Source organism: Pavona decussata, unplaced genomic scaffold, assembly GCF_977016875.1.
Source record: "Pavona decussata unplaced genomic scaffold, jaPavDecu1.1 SCAFFOLD_225, whole genome shotgun sequence".
In the NCBI taxonomy this organism is placed as follows: Eukaryota; Metazoa; Cnidaria; class Anthozoa; order Scleractinia; family Agariciidae; genus Pavona; species Pavona decussata.
In genome coordinates, this window is record NW_028145630.1 from 107,645 (window position 1) to 128,291 (window position 20,647).

General features: G+C 37.5%; 2 protein-coding genes across 2 annotated transcripts; one reads left to right on the forward strand and one right to left on the reverse strand.

Annotated features, from left to right (window-relative positions):
• Nucleotides 1–859: 859 nt before the first annotated feature.
• LOC146458895 (nuclear inhibitor of protein phosphatase 1-like) lies at nt 860–10,419 on the reverse strand. Its single transcript, XM_085090143.1, has 7 exons — nt 10,342–10,419; nt 10,211–10,271; nt 8,512–8,665; nt 7,085–7,323; nt 6,425–6,581; nt 5,344–5,411; nt 860–3,545 (listed from the first exon to the last, which is right to left on the reverse strand). The coding sequence occupies exons 1-7, from the start codon at nt 10,398–10,400 to the stop codon at nt 3,189–3,191; spliced, it is 1,095 nt and encodes a 364-aa protein (XP_084946269.1). The 5' UTR covers nt 10,401–10,419; the 3' UTR covers nt 860–3,188.
• Nucleotides 10,420–11,886: 1,467 nt separating this feature from the next.
• Nucleotides 11,887–19,847, forward strand: LOC146458896 (non-structural maintenance of chromosomes element 1 homolog). Its single transcript, XM_085090160.1, has 8 exons — nt 11,887–12,053; nt 12,199–12,320; nt 13,812–13,889; nt 14,862–15,005; nt 15,920–16,036; nt 18,583–18,650; nt 19,166–19,257; nt 19,584–19,847. Exons 1-8 carry the CDS (start codon nt 11,948–11,950, stop codon nt 19,649–19,651), a joined length of 795 nt encoding a protein of 264 aa, XP_084946286.1. The 5' UTR covers nt 11,887–11,947; the 3' UTR covers nt 19,652–19,847.
• Nucleotides 19,848–20,647: the final 800 nt, after the last annotated feature.

The window sequence follows — 20,647 nt, forward strand, 5'->3', positions numbered from 1 at the left end:
TTAGGGATTCTTACTTTGGGCGGTTAGTTTTCTTACGTTTGGGGGATAGTAATTCTTACGTTTGGGGGTTAGTTTTCTTACGTTTGGGGGTTAGTAATTCTCAGGTTTGGGAGTTAGTTTTGTTATGTTTGGGGCTCAGGGATTCTTACGTTGGGGGGTTAGTTTTCTTACGTTTGGGGGTTAGTGAAAGGAAATTCACCCATTCGTAGGCAAGATTTTTTTTTTTAAGATGGGTTGAGCGTTTTGGTTGGACTGTGGTAGAAGAATAAAGTGCGCTTTGCATTGTGGGTAATGGCGGACTTTTTTGATGAGGAACACACAGTGTCGTGGTCAAAGGAAAATTTTGTTAGTCTAAAACGAACTCTTCATTTTCCCAATTCGATCACGACATAGCTTGGGAAATGGGTCACAACTCACGGTAATACCGGCTAAACTAACGATTACCGTGGACAGGAATATTGAAGAGTTGGTGATAAACTTTCCGCCTGGATCGATCAACCACCCATCGCCAAAGCAATAGCGCTTAAAAGCTCTTTCAACGATGGAAGGATGGAAGACACGTTTCGTTTCTTTGAAAGGTATCCAGTGACTTGCGGGTATCCGGACTTAATGATGTCCTTCTACCACCAGGCGGTCAAAAAAATCAACAACATTGAAGCCACATAAATACGACATCTAACTGCTACGGATCTTCATTAACATAACCAAACCTTCCCGCCAAAAACGACACAATGGTCCTGCCAAAATATTCTTTTCCATATTCCCTCTTCCTTTCATCCCTGGAGGAAACTAGGCACCCACAAGGATAACTAAGGCAGGTTTCACCGTTTCTTTACACTTCCACATGAGTAAGTCAACATTCAAATCTTAACTCTACCTTTTACTTGTAACTTCTGGACCCGGTTGTTTAAAGAGCGGATAAATTTATCCAGTGGAAGCTTTTCATGTTTTTGCTTTTAGTTTTGTTTGTATATGAATAAAAATTAATTTTCACAATTGTTTTTACAAAATACTATGCACGAAGCCTTACTGTCATAATGAGGTTCAAAGCAACTGGGAAATGGCCTATTGAGGTTCTTCTCTAAGGAAGATACACAAAAATGCAGAGAACAACATAGTCCGGAACCATCAAGTTCACCACCCCGACGAATTTTTCTTCTCTTCCTTAACTTGGGTGCGGTTCACCACCCCGCCTCACACACTGTAGCATCCACTAAAACCTGCATCCATGACCAATCATCAGAAATTGGCAGGATAGTTCTCCTCTCAAATGACATGAATATAACGCCTTATATACACCAACAGGACATCAAATTTAGATGTCTTGCAGACGTTAAGCTAAACTCTGGTGATGTCCTTCAACCATTGTTTGGACTGTAAAAACCTGAGCTTGAAGTCTACTTATACTTCTAGCAGAAGCTGTTATTGAATGAGAAACTACATGTATCATAAAACAAGAACAAGAGTAAACAAGAGTTGAGGAGAGTTCAAGCTATCTGAGTGCATTTAAGAGGAATTACACGTTGCGGTCAAATGTAACTGACAGTTTTGAGCACCCACGTAATCTAATGAAAACACTTCCAAAGTACACACGAATAACCAAAAGCACATGAAAATTCTTATTGGAAATCACACGAAGTCGAGTACAATTAATATTTTATAATTAATAGCTTCTCGTGATGTTTCAAAAGTTCCTGAGGCAAGTGCAGTTTTAGGACTTTCAAAACATCACAAGTAGCTATTAACCATGAATTGTACAAGAAAGTTGTGTGACCTTTCATTCATAGTGCACTCAAAACATTTTCCAGCCAAGCTTTGTTTAGGGTTAGGATTAATACTGCACTCTTCAGCCCAGCTACGCCAAACATTGACCCAGGTTTGCGATACCAGACTGTTTTTCTTTTAAGTTCTGAAGCACTTCTTCATCGGAAACTGCACACGACTGTTGGCCCCTTTTTCTGTTCCTGTTCAAATTTGCCGTGTTTGGCTATGCCCACGCACCATTGCTACATAAACATAAAAGATGTAGGTTCTCCTTCAGAGTACAATTTGGGATTTATTGTGGTGCTTTCAACCAATCAGAATTGAACAATAGAAGGATAAATCAGATTGAAGGTTTGAAATGCCATCTATTCTACTAAAATTTGATCAAATTCCATCTCTTCAAAAGTACACAAGAGTTGCCAAAAGCATTTGAGAGGCATGGCAGGTCAACTGAGAGCTTGAACTCTCATTAACTCTCAGAAATTCACATTATGGTTTAGCCAGGGCTTAAGGACAGTGCTTTGGAATACAGAGGCATTTTTGCAAAGTTTATAACTATGCAGGAGTCCAAAAAGGAAAACTGGGGACCGTAACCTCACAAATTTTACTAAGATAGCTAAGCAACAATAATTCTAAAAAGCTCTGAAATGTAGAACAATGTATGGCAGTTTCTGTCCAAATTGAAGCTCAATTATCTCTGAAAAATTAATGCATCGTTCCCCCCAATTTTCTTTTTAGACTCCAACAGCCCTTGCCAAGGCCCGGTTCAGACGCTGAACTTTTCATGAGCCGAACCTAATACCTAGAATTAAGCATATGAAAAGTTCGGTGTCTGAATCAGTTGAGAACGGCTGTTTCAATTTGGAACGGCTCAGCCGTTCTTCCCGCCTGGCTCTGCAGGGAATTTCGTCTTTGGAACGGCTTTGATTCAGACGTCGAACTTTTCATGAGGCGAACCTAATGCATAAATTATTATAACGTATTTCAAATGAAAAAATTAAAAATAAAAAGTAAATTAAGTTCGGCTAATTAAGTTCCGCGTCTGAATCAAAAGGCGGGATTTTCGTGATTTGGGCCGACCTTAATTTGAATTAAGTTCGGCTCATGAAAAGTTCAGCGTCTGAACTGAGCCCAAGATACCTTTTTAACTGCCTAGTCATACATCCCTAAAAAAAGCTTTTGGTGAGTTTGTATTACAGTAGCAGGCACTATTCCTAAGAAACCCGAGTTTCTAAGACCATCTCAAGATGTGCAGAATGTATGTGCGATAACAAAAGGTGACATCATCCTTAAGGCTTTGCTTTGCATAAACGCCCCACAGAGGGCACCCACGTGGTGGGAAAATACAACAGCTTCTATTATAGTAACCTTCTTTTTCATGAACTGTAAAACAATGTTAAAAATTTCTTAATAAATACATGTAACTAGATAAGTAAAGCTGGTGTTGGTTTCTTCCCGGGCCATGCCTCTTTGGCATATTTCTTTTTAGGTGCTTCAGGGATTGTCATTTGTGCATTTTGCATAGCCGGTCCAGCAGGTATTGGTTCCGGTGCGTGGTGTATTGGAGCACTTGGCAGTGTTGGTGATGACACATCAGGTGCTGATGTGATTGTCATACGAGGTTTATGCTGGGCTGTGGGCGACGTTGGACTGGTAGGTTCGGGAACAGGGCCATTCCCTGGAAGATTGGAGTAGAGACCTTGAGAGTAAGGGAAACTCTGAAGTCGCCGAGTAATGTTCTCTGTTAAGGTTCCCATGGGCGACACTGGACCTCGCATTTTCTGAGAATTCAAAAATTAAATTGACCCTTTTGAGCACAAGCTAAAAACTAATGATATCCTTGCTGACAGCCACATTGTTTTAAATATTATGATAGTGAGAAAGTGAGAACATATAATTTTGTACTTTCAAACCCTGCATTAAAGACACTAGCTAAATAATGACACCTCATGATTAACTTTTTAGTCACATGCAACACTAATTGTCACACTTGCAACAATCTTGTTGCTTTCTGAGTAAAATGACTCCACAACCATCAAGATCACCTTTTCCTTAAAACTGTCCTGCTTAGTAAGGACATTTGCATAATATGGACACTTTTTCTGACCCCAATGACCTCTGTAATAACAGGGTTCAATGGTATCCCACCATTGACAAAGCTTCAATACTGTAATCAAAGAGTAGAGGTGAACTTCCAAGCTCCCTCAAAGCTCGAGCAGATTGTATTTAATTGGACTGATGAAATAGCTCAGATGACCTCCATTCAAAAGCACAGACTAGATCTTCTCTTGTCAGTTGTGAAGCACTATGTTTACACATTTAAGATTTTCTTTAAGAATCCTAATATTTCTGAACTTAAATCCAAAATAAAAATACAATGGCAAATTGAATATTGCTTGTTGACTTGATAGCTTCCACTTAACAGGGGACCTAACAGGACCTGCATTGATAGCAAAAATATGTTTGAATTATTATTATTATTATTATTATTATTATTATTATTATTATTATTATTATTATTATTATTATTATTATTGCTAGTCAGAAATCCCATTCAAGCAACCATTGTATTATTTGTAAATTTGGATACCGATCCAAATTAACTATTAATTTGGATACCAAAGATATTTTGAAATAATATATTCCTGACAAAATCAGCATTATTTTTTTAACCTTACATAATACACAATATAATTAATAGGTAATACAACTACATGCTTGTCCAATTTGGAAATAATTGGATTCAAAAAATTCCTCGGACTGCCTCGGAATTTTTCTCATCCAATTATTTCCAAATTGGACAGCATGTAGTCCTATTACATATACTTATTATTATTATCATTATCATTATCATTATCATTATCATTATCATTATCATTATCATTATTATTATTATTAGGTTTTAATAGTTCTTTTCTCAACTTTTTACTTGTAAATAACAATTTTAGCTGCTTGGTATATGTTAATAAAGATTATATTATTATTATTATTATTTTATATATTATTATTATTATTATTATTACTATTACTATTATTATTATTATTATTATTATTATTATTATTATTATAGTAGTGTAAATAGTATAAGTATCTGTTTTCCGAGAAGTCATAATCATATTGTAATATTAGTAACCAAGATATAAGTACAAGCAATCGTATTGTTAGTGATTGCATTATAAGTAGTGTAAGTGTATGTAATCACATTGATTTGTAAATAGCATTAGTAATAGTATCTCGAGTGAGACTGTATTGTAAGTATGCCAAATAATTTGCACTGCAAGCAATGCGTTGCAATAAATAAATAAAAAATTAAAAAAAGCTCCCTCAAAGCTACATGTACACCACCATAAGACAGATACCTTCCCAAGTGAGATACTGTAAGGTTGGCTAGTCCTGGCTGGTCCCAAGTTCATCCAGCCTTAGAGAGAACTGACTCTCTACAACTCATTGCCATTTTCATAAACATCTACACTGTAGTGTAATAGCTAGATTGCACTGAGTGATGCTATCATAAAGACAAATTTACAGCTACCAATATTTAAATTATGTTTACAATATGCATACATGTATGTACAGTACCTTGGTAGGAATTACAATCGTTGTTTGAACCATATTTCTAAACTTGCCAACAGAGGGGTCAATATCCTCTGGAAAGAGAAGAAATTACGTTTGATCACAACAAGCAAAACAGTAACATTACTACTACACTACTGGAATCACCTTTGAGACCCCGTATCAACATCTATATTCTCTCCACAGTGCTCCATATTTATCTATGGCACTAGAACATGGGAGAATTTGTTTAAATATCAAGACATTTTGTTGGTGGTGGTCATTTCTTTATTCTCGTGAAATCTACATGTGATAAACCAGTGACATTTCTAAGGATGAATTAGATGGTGGTCGTCATCACAGCTTCAAGCCCTGCGACAACACTACTAGACAAAAACTATTTCCCTGGCAAAATCCCCAAACTTTATCATCTGTGACTTCCATGACAATGGTGACCATAGAGGAAAATGAAAAGCGACATGCAGTTCCAGAAAATATCCATGCCCCCACCCCCCTCCCCATCAGAAGGATCTTTTCCAAGACCCCCCCCCCCCTTACCTACTTCTGTGGAAATTCCAGTTCTGCTCAATACATTTCCTATCAATTTCACTTCTTTTAAATTTTTATGATAATTAAAAGCAATGTACACTTCCAGAAAATAACCATGCCCCCCAGCCTCCTCCCCACCAGCAGAGGGGATTTCTCCAAGATCCCCTAATCCTTCAGAAATTCCAATTTCACTTCATACATTTCTTTCAATTTTGTGGCCTTTGAGACCTCTCAATCCCCTCCAACTGTAAAATTATCACAATTACTAATCTGCAGTTCCAGAAAAAAATCCATACCCACCTCATGGAAGGTCATTGGAAATTCCTAGGAGGAGAGGGGCTTAGAAGCCAAAATTTTAGAGGCAATGTATAGAGCTAAACTGGAATTTCCTGGGGAGAGGGAGGCAGCAAAACAAAAAACCTTCCATGTGGGGAGTATCTGTATGGACATGTTCTGGAACTGCACAACAGCATCCTTATGCTAGATGCTGACATAAACGTACATTTATTTTGATCATATAAAACATTCATAACGTCAGCTGAGAGATCTTTACATGTACCTGGATTGATAATTTCTTCTCCTTCTCTAAATGCCACAGATAATGATGTTTTCCTTTTTCGTTTTAGTGATGTAACACCTGCCAAATTAGTGCTTCCCTCTTCAATGCCTAGTGATGATATCCTTTTGTTGTGGGCCGTGTTGAACTCTGTCAGATCCTACATTTGTACAACAAGAATATTTTGCTTTCAATCTACTCTTTATGGAGCAAGTGCCGAGTACAGTTTTGTTTAGCACAGAAATTTAATCAAATTTTAAAAACTTTTGCATAATACAGGTAAGTGTTGCAATAGATGTTATTATGTACAAATTCATCATCATTCACTCTATGAATTAACATGAGCGCATGATTGACGGAAGCAAATCGCCAAATGTTCGCGGAAGTTTTTATTGGAGGGTTGCGTATCAATGAAATTGGTGGTAACTGCAAAAAAGATTCAAAATGCTTGGGAAACAATTGTTATTCTTAAAATACTTAATGCTGTAATGTAAAGAAACATTCATAGCTTTATACAGTCAATAAACTTGAGAAATTTCTATGGGAACTCTGAGATCTTGTTGGCGATGTTCAAAACTGACATTCAAAGCTCTGTTCAAATTTCAAAAATACCAGTCTTGCATGACCTGGATTGACTGTTAGTAAAGAGTTTGAGACCCTTACATCAAGCTCTGTATCGGATTCAGGTAGTCCCAGTAACCCTCCCTTGGTATTTTCATCATTGTCCTGTTCCATATTGTCCGATACATTCTCTGGCATCTTCAGAGCTGCACTGGGCATTGCAGGTTTTTCTCGCAGAACATAGCTCCTAGTGGATGCACCAAACCTGATCACACTGTCAACCTGAACTTGGGTTGGTTTCTGTGGTTCTAATCGAATTGTACCAATAAAAGTCCCGTGTGCTAAAAATAGAAAAGAAACATAATTACTCAAGATTAATTCACATCAGCATTGCAATGAGAAAGAGGAAAGATGGTTTCAAGAGACATCTCGTAAGAAGCTGGCCACATCAGGTGCCACGATATTCAAAAGTAGTAGATTACAATGTGAACAATTTTATTGCCCAAATGGGATATTAGTGTGATATTATTGCAATAATTATAAATTATTATAATTATTATTTTAACAATTTGCATTGTGTGATATCTCAACATCACAAGGTGTATTTTTGTGATATAATAACTCAGGTATTTAAATCAAATTGAAACAGTAATATATGTATGTGCAGGGAGTAAAGAATTTGGATGAGATTTGCCTCAGCCCTCTCCTGAAAGATTTCCATAACTACGTTACCTGATCTGTATAGTTTGTGTTTGTGTGTTTATTTATTTAGTTATTCAACCAAATACCTGAAATTTAAAGTCAACTCCCTTTATTGTGGACACCCTTGGCAAGTAAGGCCGGGAGCAAACATCGAATCTTAGTAGAACTTTATTCATCGAACCTATTAATTTTGAAATAGGCGCATGAATGGTGCAACATTTACCACCATTCAGTGCAACTCAAATTAACTGGTTGGACTCCAGTACAAGTTCGAGTTGCCAAGTCGGATAATGCGACAGTGGTTTGGCGTTTCAGCAAATGCCGTTCTAAACACACACTGAACTCAATTCATAAATCATGCAAATTACAAAATAATTATTGATTCAAATGTGATGGACTGTACAAACGTCACAAAAATACCGACTCCCCCATCTGCCAAATGCTATCCCCACAGTTCTTGTGAAACAAAGATGATGCCGACCTCAGAGGGCCTTGTTTTTAAGTTTCAATTTTTTTTCTGTGATAACTCTCTGGGAGGGGCAATTTCTTAATTCTGATTGTTGTATGCTCCCTTCAAAGAAGGGAGAAATTAAATCGTTTGAGAGGAAACTTTACAAAGTTCCCTCCCTTGCCAGTGCGTAAATGCACTGTTCATGGGACAAGTGTACTAAGCTACCCCTACCTAGTTTAAATCCACTCCACTCAGCTGTGTTCCAAGATATCTTATTTGTAATAAAGTATTTAAGTACAACTCAGTTTGAATCTGGCCACCCACAATAAATTAGTGTATAAAACTATCAAATTAGCAATTCTTTAGAGATACTCACTACTCTTGAGGTCAATCAAGAAAGATCGATTAAGGTGTCTATGGAACACAAGTGCAGCATGGACCCGTGAACATGAAGTATGCTCCAATGAGAAGTCACATGTTTCCTTGTTTCTTCCAAATAAGTAGCAGGACTTCTGATCAATGATCAGTTTCTAACAACAAGGAAAATATTGCATCAATAATGTGTAATTTGTTTCCACTTACAGATTCTAAATTAGGTTTTCTGTCCAAACTTTGCTACTATTTAAAGGTGAAAAATAAAATTTAATATTCTCATAGTCTGGACAACAAAGAAATGCACATGTGTACATATTAAAAAAGAGCAACCAATGTCCACAGGGCATTAATTTCTGTCTGAGGAGCAATAACATCGACACACTACTCACTGTCAGATGCCTAAACCTCACCCAGTGTTGATTTTGCACAAATAAAAACTGCACAAACCAACTCGATAGTCAGTGCAGTCTGTTCCAGTGCAATGACTTAAAAAAAAGCATTCAATGTTTGTCACCCTCTCAAGATAATTTGCTTAATAATGTAAACCACACATTTTTTTTTTTGGCCTCTTCATGACCCCAGTTAACCAGGTTGGCCTCATCTTACTGCCATCTCCTTTCATGTGCTCCCATGAGGCAGATTAGCTTGGTGACAAAGATCTGGGTTTTCATGATCAAGTTCTCAGTAACCAGGTTGGAAATCTTTCCCATATGAACACCCCAGTCCAGCTATTGGTTCAACTCCAATATGGCCTTAAAAAGCCTTGATTTCAATGCTGATAAACAGATTCAGTACCAAGAGCTTTACATGGGCAATGTATTTATGTTCAGGCTTGTGGGTACTTCACGATAATTGCTAGATGATTTAAACAATCGTTCAAAGGAAGAGAAGGCCATCGCAAAGTCTTGTGTCTTTTTCATCTCAGTAACAGGGCTGAAATTCTCCATAACTCTGAACAGAAGAAAAAGTTTGCCCTGCCAACAAAGCCCAGTTTAATACCAGGTTCACATGAAGTGGCCCTTAATAATTTGGTTGTCATGTTGAAATGCAGACCATGCAGACTGCAGACTGTGCAGACTGAGTGTTATTATTTTTTTTTTACTTGTATTTTAATTTTTCTTGTTAGACATTAATTAAAGTAGTAGACACTTTCACTAGTTTCCCGCTTCCCCTTGTTATGTGCACCGTGCATCATAAGTGTACCTGTTATGGTCATGGCTAATAAATGAGAAAATCACAAGAAAAATTAAGGTACAAGTAAAAAAAAATAACACTCAGTCTGCACAGTCGGCACGATCTGCACAGTCTGCAGTCTGCATGGTCTGCATTTCAACATGACCGATTATTTGGGGAGTAGGGGAATGGTTCTGATTAATCAGTACCTTTTTAACATCATCTTAAAGCGCATGCACAATGCTGATTTTCTCTGATTACTTATTTTGCTTGTGACATTCATTAACTCCATCTCCTCTTGTTTTGATTGACAAGCTAAAGGTCATGTGGTCAGAATCAGGAGTACTATGAATCGGCAGTCGTATGAGTGTTTTGAAAACAATAACATTAGCAAGCTAACACTACCAATTGACGGTCAATTGTAAGATTCGATGGAGATAAGTAACAAGCTTTCGAGTGAAGCTCGAAGCTTTAACTTACGCTTTAAGTCTTATTAATTCGAAGTGTTTGTTTTGGTCAATCTTTACCTCCACTAAATTCGACTGCTTCATCACATCTAAATGAAGTCCCTGTGGCGGTTTCCCTGCCCTATGATAAAGAAAATCTCTCGTTCAAGTAAAATATCAGACATAAGACCAGTGAATCCATCAAACCTTACCAACTAGGGATCTCGAAAGCTGGCGTATTCGCGGCAGTAGCTGGCTTGTTAGCCGCCATCTTGCACGCTTTGTCTTCTATCGCTTGGCAGACTGGTAACTAGCTATCAATAACGATATCCCGGATGTAAATCTTCAAGTGAAATGCATATGTGCGCTTACTTACATGTAATAAACACAGTCACGCAGGACATTTTATACCTCGATCTGTATCTTGCAGCTGACGATATACATTACTTGCAAAAAATTTCGGACGTTTTATTTCGGACGTTTAATTTTCGGACACTTTTTCCCTCATTTCGGACAAATTTCGGACAAATATTTCGGACACTGCGCTGAAACATGGATGCCTAAGGTAAATTTACGACTAAAAAACATGAATTAGACTGAAATAAAATCTGTGAAAATGGTTTTACAGCCGGATACACCAACGAGAAAATAACACAAACTCAATCAAGCTTATGCCTCAAGCAGTGTCTCAAATAGTTTCCTTTCCAGTGATAAAAAGAACGACTGAGCAAAGCCGCCTAATCCGAATTCTACCCATATTGGTAGATATATTGTCTTAGGTATATTGGCTTTGAATATGTGATGCCGTCGCCCAGAAAGTACTTTTAAAGTTTTATACTATACTGTAAAAATTTCGGACGGTTTTATTTTCGGACACTATTTTTGTCGGAAATGAAAATCGTCCGAAATTTTTTGCAAGTAATGTAGATCGCTTTCTTCGCCACTCGACATGCCATCATTGCCATCACCTTTTAGTTCTAACGACTCCAGAACCCTGTCTGCGCTTAGGGAAAGAATAGTGACGCGCAGAATACATCGGGGAATCATCGGGGAAAGAGAGGGGGAGCGAGCTCGAGCGAAGCGAGAAAAAAGTGAGGGAGTTTGGGGACTTTCTGATTGGACAAACGTTCAACCAATTAAAAAGCAGGACAGATAAAGCTCTAGTGCTGTGCGAGTTTTGTGCCAACTGGGGGGGGGGTAAGTGCATCAATTTTGTTTAGAGAGGGGGGGGGGGGTGCTCAGAAGAAAAAATCTCCAGATTTCAGATCTCCAGAGGTTGGCATCTCTGCGACATTGTATTAAAACGCAAACTTTTGCAAACGTTTTCCGTTATCACTGTTCAAGTCCGGATATTTACAAGTCTGGACAGAAATGATTTAAAGTGGTCTTTAAGAATTTCAGGAATTTCCGAGATACTTCTCTCTATGAATGTTAAAGTCTTCCGCCTACCTGTATGTGACACATCAAGTGGTCATATACGAATTCTTATACGTTATCTCTTGGATATGATCGCGACAAACATAAAAAAGAACGCGACCGAGAACTTAACTCGTGGCTTCACGGCCCGAGTTATTACTTAGCTTTTGCAATACTGTTAAATCATTATTATTATCTTGCGATCATGCAAATAAAGCGATTTACACTCCTTGTCTTATTAGTTGAGGACAATCTAAGTGGTTTTACATAAGGTACTAAGCAAGTTTGCCTCGATTGCCCGGATGAGGATATTCCCTTGATGCTTAGGACTAGGAGTTTTCCCGCCATATCAGAGTTCTTCGGTTTGTTTTCGTTCATTTCGCCAGTTATTGTGAATCAAAAATGAGGGAATCTCAACGCCTTTTTATACAGAGTCTTATGTCTAACCAATTTCTTTCTGAAAAAGAGACAAGAAATGTCTATCAAAAGGCGTGCAGAGCGTTTGGAGGTACGAGAAAGTGATAAGATCTGCAAACCGGTTCCATGTGAGATGTGTGACATCTCACATGGAACTGACCAGATCGAATTTTTAGCTTAAAGCAACTTGCTGCGTTAGATCAGCGTACGCTTACGCTTATCTTTGAAATTTTTAGATGACAGTCCGCCCGAGAACTTTACGAACTTTTTGGATGCTATCAACAAAAGCTTGGGGCCTTTGGACATGGAAATCAGACGTGGAATTTCTGAAGATGATGGAACTGCACACTATGGTTTGGTAAGCTTAAAGGATGATACCCGGAGGAGACAAGTTCCCTGGACTATAAATCCCCGGGATCAAACTTTATCCCTGCGGCTTCATGTTTTTATGGAAATGGCTAGTTCATATATATTATGGGACTCCAGCAACAAGTCCCGGGGACTTGCCCCTCAAGTGTGTTGACCCCAAGCTAGAGAATGTGTAAAGGGGTTGTATGATATTGGTGAGACTTTTAAATGAGTGTGAGTTCATCCTGGTTCCCTCTTGGTCTTGACTGAGAGTGCATTCTTGTAAGAGACCAGCTCTAGTCACAGCCACTTTGTCCAATTCCTGAGGTGGTCGCTTATGAGAGCTTTGAATGTCATTGCATTTGATGTAGAAAGAACGTACTCCTAATACAGATTGGAGTCGAGATTGTATGGGATAATGAATGAATGGATCTTGGGAGGTGTATCTGGCATCCCCCACAGATTTTGCAGGGGCAGATGACATGATCACCAACTTGGCAAAGGAGAGAGAGCCTTGGATTAAGATCATCAAACATGCTCCCTCATCTTTGATTATTACTAGGAGTGCCACTATCCTATGAAACTCATTGAGAGTGTTGTGCAGAGCTCGGACCACTGCGTTTTCCATTTAAATCACACTGAAGAGTAGCATTAGTTTCAAGTTTGGGATTATTCATTTTTGGGATCTGGGTGCTTGTTTTTTCACATTCAGGGTACTTCTCAGTGGTCATCATTTCAAGTGCTTGATTGTCAACTACCTTGACCTAGGATATTCAAAGGTCTTTGAATTATATTGACTACTTTCCTGGAGGTGAAGCTAAGCTTTCCACTCCCAGCCTACCAAAGCTGGCCCCTTCCTTACCATACACACATAACCAGATATTTAGGTGTACTCTTTTGTGCAAGGAATTCTCCCTCTTCCTCTCTCTCTCTCACACACACACACACATCATTGGTATACTATTTGTAGGGGTACGTTATAGGATACCGTATTTATTCGATTAACCGCCCACCTTCGAATAAGCTCCCACTTTGGATAAGCACCCTGCCTGAAAGCCTAAAAAGTTAATAAGCGCCCACCCCACCCCCTCCCACCAAACAGCATTTCTGCACTAGCCAAGCATGAAATAAGAGAAGCATCAGTTGTGTTCTAAAATTTGTTTTAGATACGGTAGTCAATGAACGGTGATATTGTTTATGTTAGATTTTGTACTTTGTTTTGTCTTGTTGAAGCAAAATAAACTTGTTATCCCTTGTTTTGTTATTCTTTAAAAATGTCTTTGCTTGCTGAAAATGTTGGAAAAATAATAAGTGCCCACCCTCATGGGCCCAAAATTAAATAAGCGCCCAGGGCGGTTAATGGAATAAAATGTCTTAAAAACACTACCTTTCTTTACAGAGCATCAAGACCCATCCTTCCCCCACCCAACCACAACTACATCACTTACTAATATGAGTACCAGGTTGCTGATTAAGGATAATTTTGTTAATTTTTTTCCAGGTAAATACAGCTGAAGATGAGCACTCCAAGATGGCAACTGATTATTCACCAAATGACATTGCATTTTTCAAGAAAGTGGTAAAATGTCCCTTGACTTAATTTTTTTTTGTTTGATTCTTGTAACTGTTAGGAAATTTGGCAACGTTTCTGTTAAGCAAATTGTAAGTAGCAATGCGTGGAGTTCCATTTACCCAGTGGTTACTTCATACAGAAATTGAATGTGCTTGGTCCACGCTGTTATGTTGTCCCCTGAGAAAACTGTTACTTTGCTTCACTTCATTGTACTGTGCATGCAAGCTGGAGACTGGAGATATTGTGTAATGTTTTATCAAACAACTTCAAAAACGTTCCTGGAAAAGCATGTGTCAATAGAGTTCATGACAATTATGCTTTTGTAAACGTTGAAAATTAGCATACGAGAAAAACACTGCATACTAATGAGGAGTATTTTATCAGCTGATAATTTATGGATATAAAGTCACTGCACGTGATGTATTATCGACCATTTGATAGGTCAGTGGGCTTATGAATTATTAATGAGTTTTTGAAAGTTTCTTTTATTTCTCAGTTGTTTTGTTATGAACATTCAACATTTCCAGTCGGACATGTAATTTTGTCCACAGTTTTCTTCCTTCACATACAAAAAAATACTGATAAACAGAGAAACTGCAAAACAAGTGTTTCTGTATTGACGTCATAGCCCTACTATCCTCAGTCTCCTGTCTTGCGTGGTATTGTACCCAACTGGAAGTGAAATTTCACATTTTTTTAATCCAGACACTTAAATAAAGTCATTCATTCATTTATATGTCTCAAACCCAAGAAACTAAAGAAAAGTCAATAGGGAAAGTATTTTTAGATTTTCTTACAAGAACAACAGGAAGATATAATTTTTGATCAAGCAAATAAGAAATTTTTGTGATATAAACTTAAAAGAATCAGTACTGTTATATGGGCTACTTGCCGTGGAAATGTGACATTACCCATGGTAATTTTTAACAATTTTGCAAAAGTGAAGAGACTCCTGACCAATATAATGTGCCTGTGTAGATGGACCAGATTGTTACCTCTCCAGACGGTACAGTGTCCTCAATGGATGCACTCAATATTACCCAAGATTTAGAGAAAAAGATGTCCATGACGCAAGGGGAGAAACTCATTACAAAACTTGTTAAGGATAACTGGATGTCAGAAGTAAGTATTTTGAACAATTCAGCGATAATAGTCAACATTTAGCAATCTTAAAATACATCTCATACATGACTGAAACCTAACAACATGTTCAACCCAACAACAACAACAACAACAACAACTTTATTACCTTGTTTTAAACAAATATACAAAAGTAATGAAGATGATAACAGGAACTCGTAAACGTTACTCACTGCAGAATAACTAAAGAGCTAATCTGGCTGAGTAACAAAAGTGAATATTTAAACTTAACGGTTGTTGGCATTAAGGCGTTAAAATAAGAAAAAGAAAGTTGTGGCATGAAAGCGTTGTAATAGGAAAAGGAATAAGAAAAAGAAAGTAGTTATATGGTAATAAATTGAAATATAACTAAAAGGCCAGCCTTAAGGGCTTTAAACACCATGATCCCTGTCAAAGTGACTACACTGTCTGACAAATGACTGATATTAATCTTTTTGAGAGCTTTCATGGCAATCCATCAATTTAAGGACAAAGGGGTAATTATGCGTGCACAAAACCAACCAACTCTGGGAGACCCCAAAACACACACAGCAACAACAACAAAAGATACTGAAGAAACTTTTTAAAACCTCTCCCCCACCCCCCCCCCCCCAAAAAAAAAATCAATCAGTCAATCAATAAAATAAACATGCTCACATCATTGCAACTAAATTGATAAAATGAAACATTCATTGACACTCCCCCACCAACACAACACCACAGTTTCTTTAGAAACTAAATAAATGCCCTTTATCTGACGTCATTGTAACTCAGATTACTCCCAGTGATGTTACCAAGCTGTTCTCTTTTGGAAGCAGAAAATAGATCCCCTTTTCTTGTCCCCTCCAATAAGGATGTCGAATGTAGGTTATGAGATTTGCTCCCTACTTGAGTGTAACAGATTGTGTTTTATGCAGTCTTCAGGTTCATACTCATTAGGACCAAGAGCCATGTTGGAACTTCATCCATACTTGAAGAGAGTGTATGAAGACGATATCGTAGACTGCATGATGTGTCATACAATAGCTATCAAGGTCAGAAGATTATCTTGTTCTCTTCAACAGTATTACATGAATTTTGACAAACGTACAGTTAGACTTCTTGTAAGTGACCACCCAAAATCCTTGGAGAAAATTAATGCTCACCCAATGCATGTTGTTGTTACCTACTTCGTTCTAGTTCTCAGAATCTTTTAGCTGTGCCTAAATCTAGGTTAAAGACGTATGGTGATAGAGCTTTTTCTGTAGTTGTTCTGTTGCTCCTAGGCTATGGAATCAACTGCCTCTTTTGAACTCAAGAGTGTTACCTCTGTTGACCAGTTCAAGACGCAGTTGAAGACAACATACTAACATACTTTTGGCTTATGATGTCTAGTGATTTGTAGTTTAGTTAATTTCATTATAATAGCTTTTTAAGTTTGTATTTTATAGTTTAACCATTGTTGTACAGCCCACTGGTTTAGCCGTCATTAGTATACATGTAATCCGATTGTATGAGCTTAATATCTCTGCATAACAGAATTCTTTATTTCATAGAATTTTGAACTTTTATTATTAATTATATCTATTTCCTCTTCTTTTATGTAAGGTTAAGTTACTTGTATTTTTTAGAATTTGTGAATGAATGGTGTTTTGATGAATTAATTGGATTTTTTGTAATAGCAGGTTGATTGTAAATAGGATTTCAATTGAGGTTTTCTAATAAAGATTTATTATTATTATTATTATTATTATTATTATTATTATTATTAAAGATTTATTATTATTATTATTATTATTATTATTATTATTATTATTATTATTATTATTATTATTATTATTATTATTATGAGAGTTCTCAAACGGAGTGCGTGACCAGCATCTAATTTCTCTTTCTCTTTACAATATTTATCATCATAACAGCCATGGCAATAAAGTTAATGATCTCCCAACTAGTAGCCATAAGAGATAAATGGAGAACAGTTAGGAGAATCTATATGGTGATATTAGGGCTTTAAGGGTAATAAGAGATTACTTACAGGAAATGGCTTTCAAAGTCAATTACGTAGGCCACAAATGGGTGACTGGCCCTACATGCCCAGGTGGCTACTTTATTGAAATATCATTATCAGTATTTTAAACCATAGCTGGCAAGCAAGTTTGTTATTTGGAATTACCGTTTCCTAGGTGGTTTGCTGACCTGGGCTATGGAGCCCCACCTGCCCTTGTTTTGTTGTATCCCTAACAAGGGTGGCTTAGGGGTTACTGACACTCGCCAAAGGTGTCACCCCAGACTCTGGTGGGCAGGAGTGGCCATCTGCCTGTGGTAGGCTGTCCTGCCCCCAGCGTCCAACCCCAACAGTGCCCTGTCCTACCGGGTCTTGACAATCTGCGAGCCATGCGAGGCAGACGTGCGAGGCACTCAGGTTAGCCTAAAACACACTACGGTTAGCCTAAATAGCACTCAGTTTAGCTTAAGGACGGTGCCTACTAATACCGAAGTATTTTTGTCCGGTTTATGACTATGCGTGAAAAGCACATCTTAGCAAGGGCTTTTGGAATCCAAAAAGAAAATTGGGGGTAACCATGCATTTTTCAGAGATAACTAAGCCATAATATCTCTAAAAAGCGCCAAAATATAAAGCAATGTATGGGATTTTTTCCTAAATTGACGCTTAATTATCTCTGAAAAATGCATGGCTAACCCCAATTTTCTTATGAGATACCAAAAGCATTTGCGAAGTTCTGCTTTCTCTGTATATTTTTAAACCGCGCAAAAATATTCCTGTATTAGTAGGCACCACCCATAGGAAACCCGAGTATCTCGAGATGCGCAGAACGTATGCGCAGTAACAATAGTAGGCACCGTCCTTAAATAGCTCCCAGGTTAGATTAACGGTTAGCATTTATGTTGGGGGTTGTTCATGCCTTGCATGTTTTGTTCATGCCTCGCACGTCTACCTTGTATGTTTTGTTCATGCCTCGCACGTCTGCCTCGCATGCCTCGCTGGCTTGTATATTGTCCACACTCTGTCCTACCCCAGCTGCATTCCAGTCGGCTGAGTGAAGTGAAGTGAGTGTGACATCCGTAGAACTGGTGAGAAATTGACATAAAAAACTAGATTTGCACAGTTTCCAACTCTGGATCTTACAGCAACTGGGTCTCTTTTTTGTCGCTTTCACCCATTTTCTTACATTCTTTTGCTTTAGCTTAATCAATGGCTTTTCTCTTGGCTGGATTTGTCTAGCTATTATTTACATAAGATCACGAACCACACTAACCCAGTCACAAATTCTAATTAACTGAGTGAGCAGAAGCCAGGACTGGGTTCTGTCACCCATTTACCTACTCAGAATATGGTATACTGTACCTGCCTTTGGAGAGATTAAACACCAGTCTATACAAGACAAAGTGGTGCTTGTCTATACACCATTACGAAGGCACTTCTACCACAAAAATAATTATTAATAAAAACCCAGTGAGTCTCTGACAAGAGAACAACTGAAGGGAATAAGATTATGATAGGTGCAAGAAGTATTAGGGGGAGAAGCAAAATAGCATGAAATTAGTGAATAATTTTTCCTTCAATATTTATGTGTAGGGACAGTGCTGTACTCAGTGTGAGGGCAAGATTCATAAACGCTGTGCAGCTCGCTACTTTCAAGGAAGGTAATAAAATTAAATGATGAAATGCAAGTAGAATAATATTAATATTCAGGGTTGCTGCTGTCAGGGAAAAAAGGTTGTCTTTTAAGGTAAGGGAAAATTAAAGTCTGGGGACTTTGTATCAAGTCAACAAAATTCTAAATTCTACCTTAAAGTCAGTGAAAAGTCAGGGAATTTATTGTTGCAGTGGATGCGCAAGAGTTATTTGCAAGGTCTTGTTGCTAAGTGGTTGTAAATAATACTTTTCTTTTCAAAGTTTCACCTTGGGTCATGTTATGTGGTTGCATCTTTTGAGTCTTTGGACTAAAGCCTTTAAGTGTACCCATTCGAATGAAAGCTGAGTGAGATGTACTTTTCCGTTAAACTTTCAAATGGTACCTTTCATTTATTTGCAGTTCCTTTTAGATCAGTTTTAGTTTGAAGGTATCAACCCCAATCATGTAGACTGTTTTGTAGTTTGTGGTCTTCTTCCTTGCCATAACTCCAGGATTGTTTGTAATAATTAATTGACCACACAGGGCACAGAAGACTTGTCCAAACCAGCAGTGTGGTGCTGTGTGGATGTATGAGATTCCGCAGATATCATCATCACCTGAAGCTCAAGTGAACGGTGAGTTTCTCACTTTCATTGGCTATGTGCTTGAATTTTTCATGAAAAGTGATAGTGCCAAAATACATACATGTACTGTATTTCATTAAGCTTTGAGAGAAGCTGTCTCCACAATGACAGTAGCCTATCATTTGACATAATTACTGAACAGAAAGACTCCTATCTGCTGTTCTTTAACCATTTTTCAGTCTCAATAGAGTCCTAAGGCAGTGATATCACAAAACGAATTTTGGGAAAGCCTGGGATTAGATAAGATATTTGAATTGTGTGATGAAAAATGCATAGCTTTACTTATTAAGTTTTTAAATTTCTGTTCCAATTTTAAGGTGAGAATGGTGCAGGGCCTTCAGAAGAGCGTGGACCTTCAGGACGTCAACGCAGGAAGAGAAGATGAGAACAAAAAAATAAATGTAAAGACATTAATTTTGAAAGTAATGGTTATTATTCACGACAGATGTTTAGGTCTAAAAGTTATATACTGACAAAGAACAACACTGAAAGGAACTGGTCTACCTCACGGTGGGGCTAAAACAAGTTGTTTTTGGTTTATGTTGCTGGAGATATTAACTGTGTGGAATCAAACAGACTGATAAATGTAATTTTTCTAAAGAAAAAAGAATTATTCTTTATCAGAGTAATTTAATATTTTGATGTAGTAGTCTTAGTAAAGCAAAACAATAGGCCATTTCCAAGTTGCTGGAACCTCATTATGAAAGCGAGGCTAAGTGCAAAGCTTTTATTATGAAAATTAGTTTTCATTCATATGCAAACAAAACTAATTTTCATATGTAAAGCTTTTGCACTTAGCCTCGCTTTCATGATGAGGTTCACAGCAACTCGGAAATGGCCTATTGACACTGCTGGGAGGAGCACCTTGATATGAATGAAAAGGCCAAGTTTCGGAGTCTTATAATCTTTTAAAATATCAAAGATATACTGTTGCTTTGTTGAGTCTGAAAATTATAGAGATGTTGTTTTGGAAACAGGCATGTTTTGCCGTCTTCATACAAACGTCTGCAAAAAGCCCTGAATTTACAGAATTGTATCTTTGCTATTTAAAAAGAATGGACTCTCAAACTTTGCCAGTTTACTAATTTTCAGGAACTCTTTCCAGTGCAGTGTCAATAGTTTTTCATTAGCCGGTCTACATCAAAACTTTAAATTACTGTCAGTGATAAAGGTCTATGTAGAAAGCACGATGTTTAAGTTTAATCTATTTACACTGATAATTTAACAGTGTCCATGCATGAAAGATGAAAGTTAACTTCACACTTTCCATATCCTTTTTTCTTTGAAAATAATAATTATCATATTTTTCATCAGTGAGTCTGATGGAATCAGTGACCTGTGTCAATTTATGTTATTCAGTTACAGTTTAATGCCATTTCTT

Coding starts and splice junctions, on each gene's coding strand:
- LOC146458896 (XM_085090160.1), top strand. CDS start 11,948: ATGAGGGAATCTCAACGCCTTTTTATACAGAGTCTTATGTCTAACCAA. Junction 15,006..15,919: donor AGGATAACTGGATGTCAGAA/GTAAGTATTTTG, acceptor TGTTTTATGCAG/TCTTCAGGTTCATACTCATT. Junction 16,037..18,582: donor GTCATACAATAGCTATCAAG/GTCAGAAGATTA, acceptor ATTTATGTGTAG/GGACAGTGCTGTACTCAGTG.
- LOC146458895 (XM_085090143.1), bottom strand. CDS start 10,400: ATGGCGGCTAACAAGCCAGCTACTGCCGCGAATACGCCAGCTTTCGAG. Junction 10,272..10,341: donor GCTTTCGAGATCCCTAGTTG/GTAAGGTTTGAT, acceptor TCTTTATCATAG/GGCAGGGAAACCGCCACAGG. Junction 6,582..7,084: donor AATCCGATACAGAGCTTGAT/GTAAGGGTCTCA, acceptor GTACAAATGTAG/GATCTGACAGAGTTCAACAC.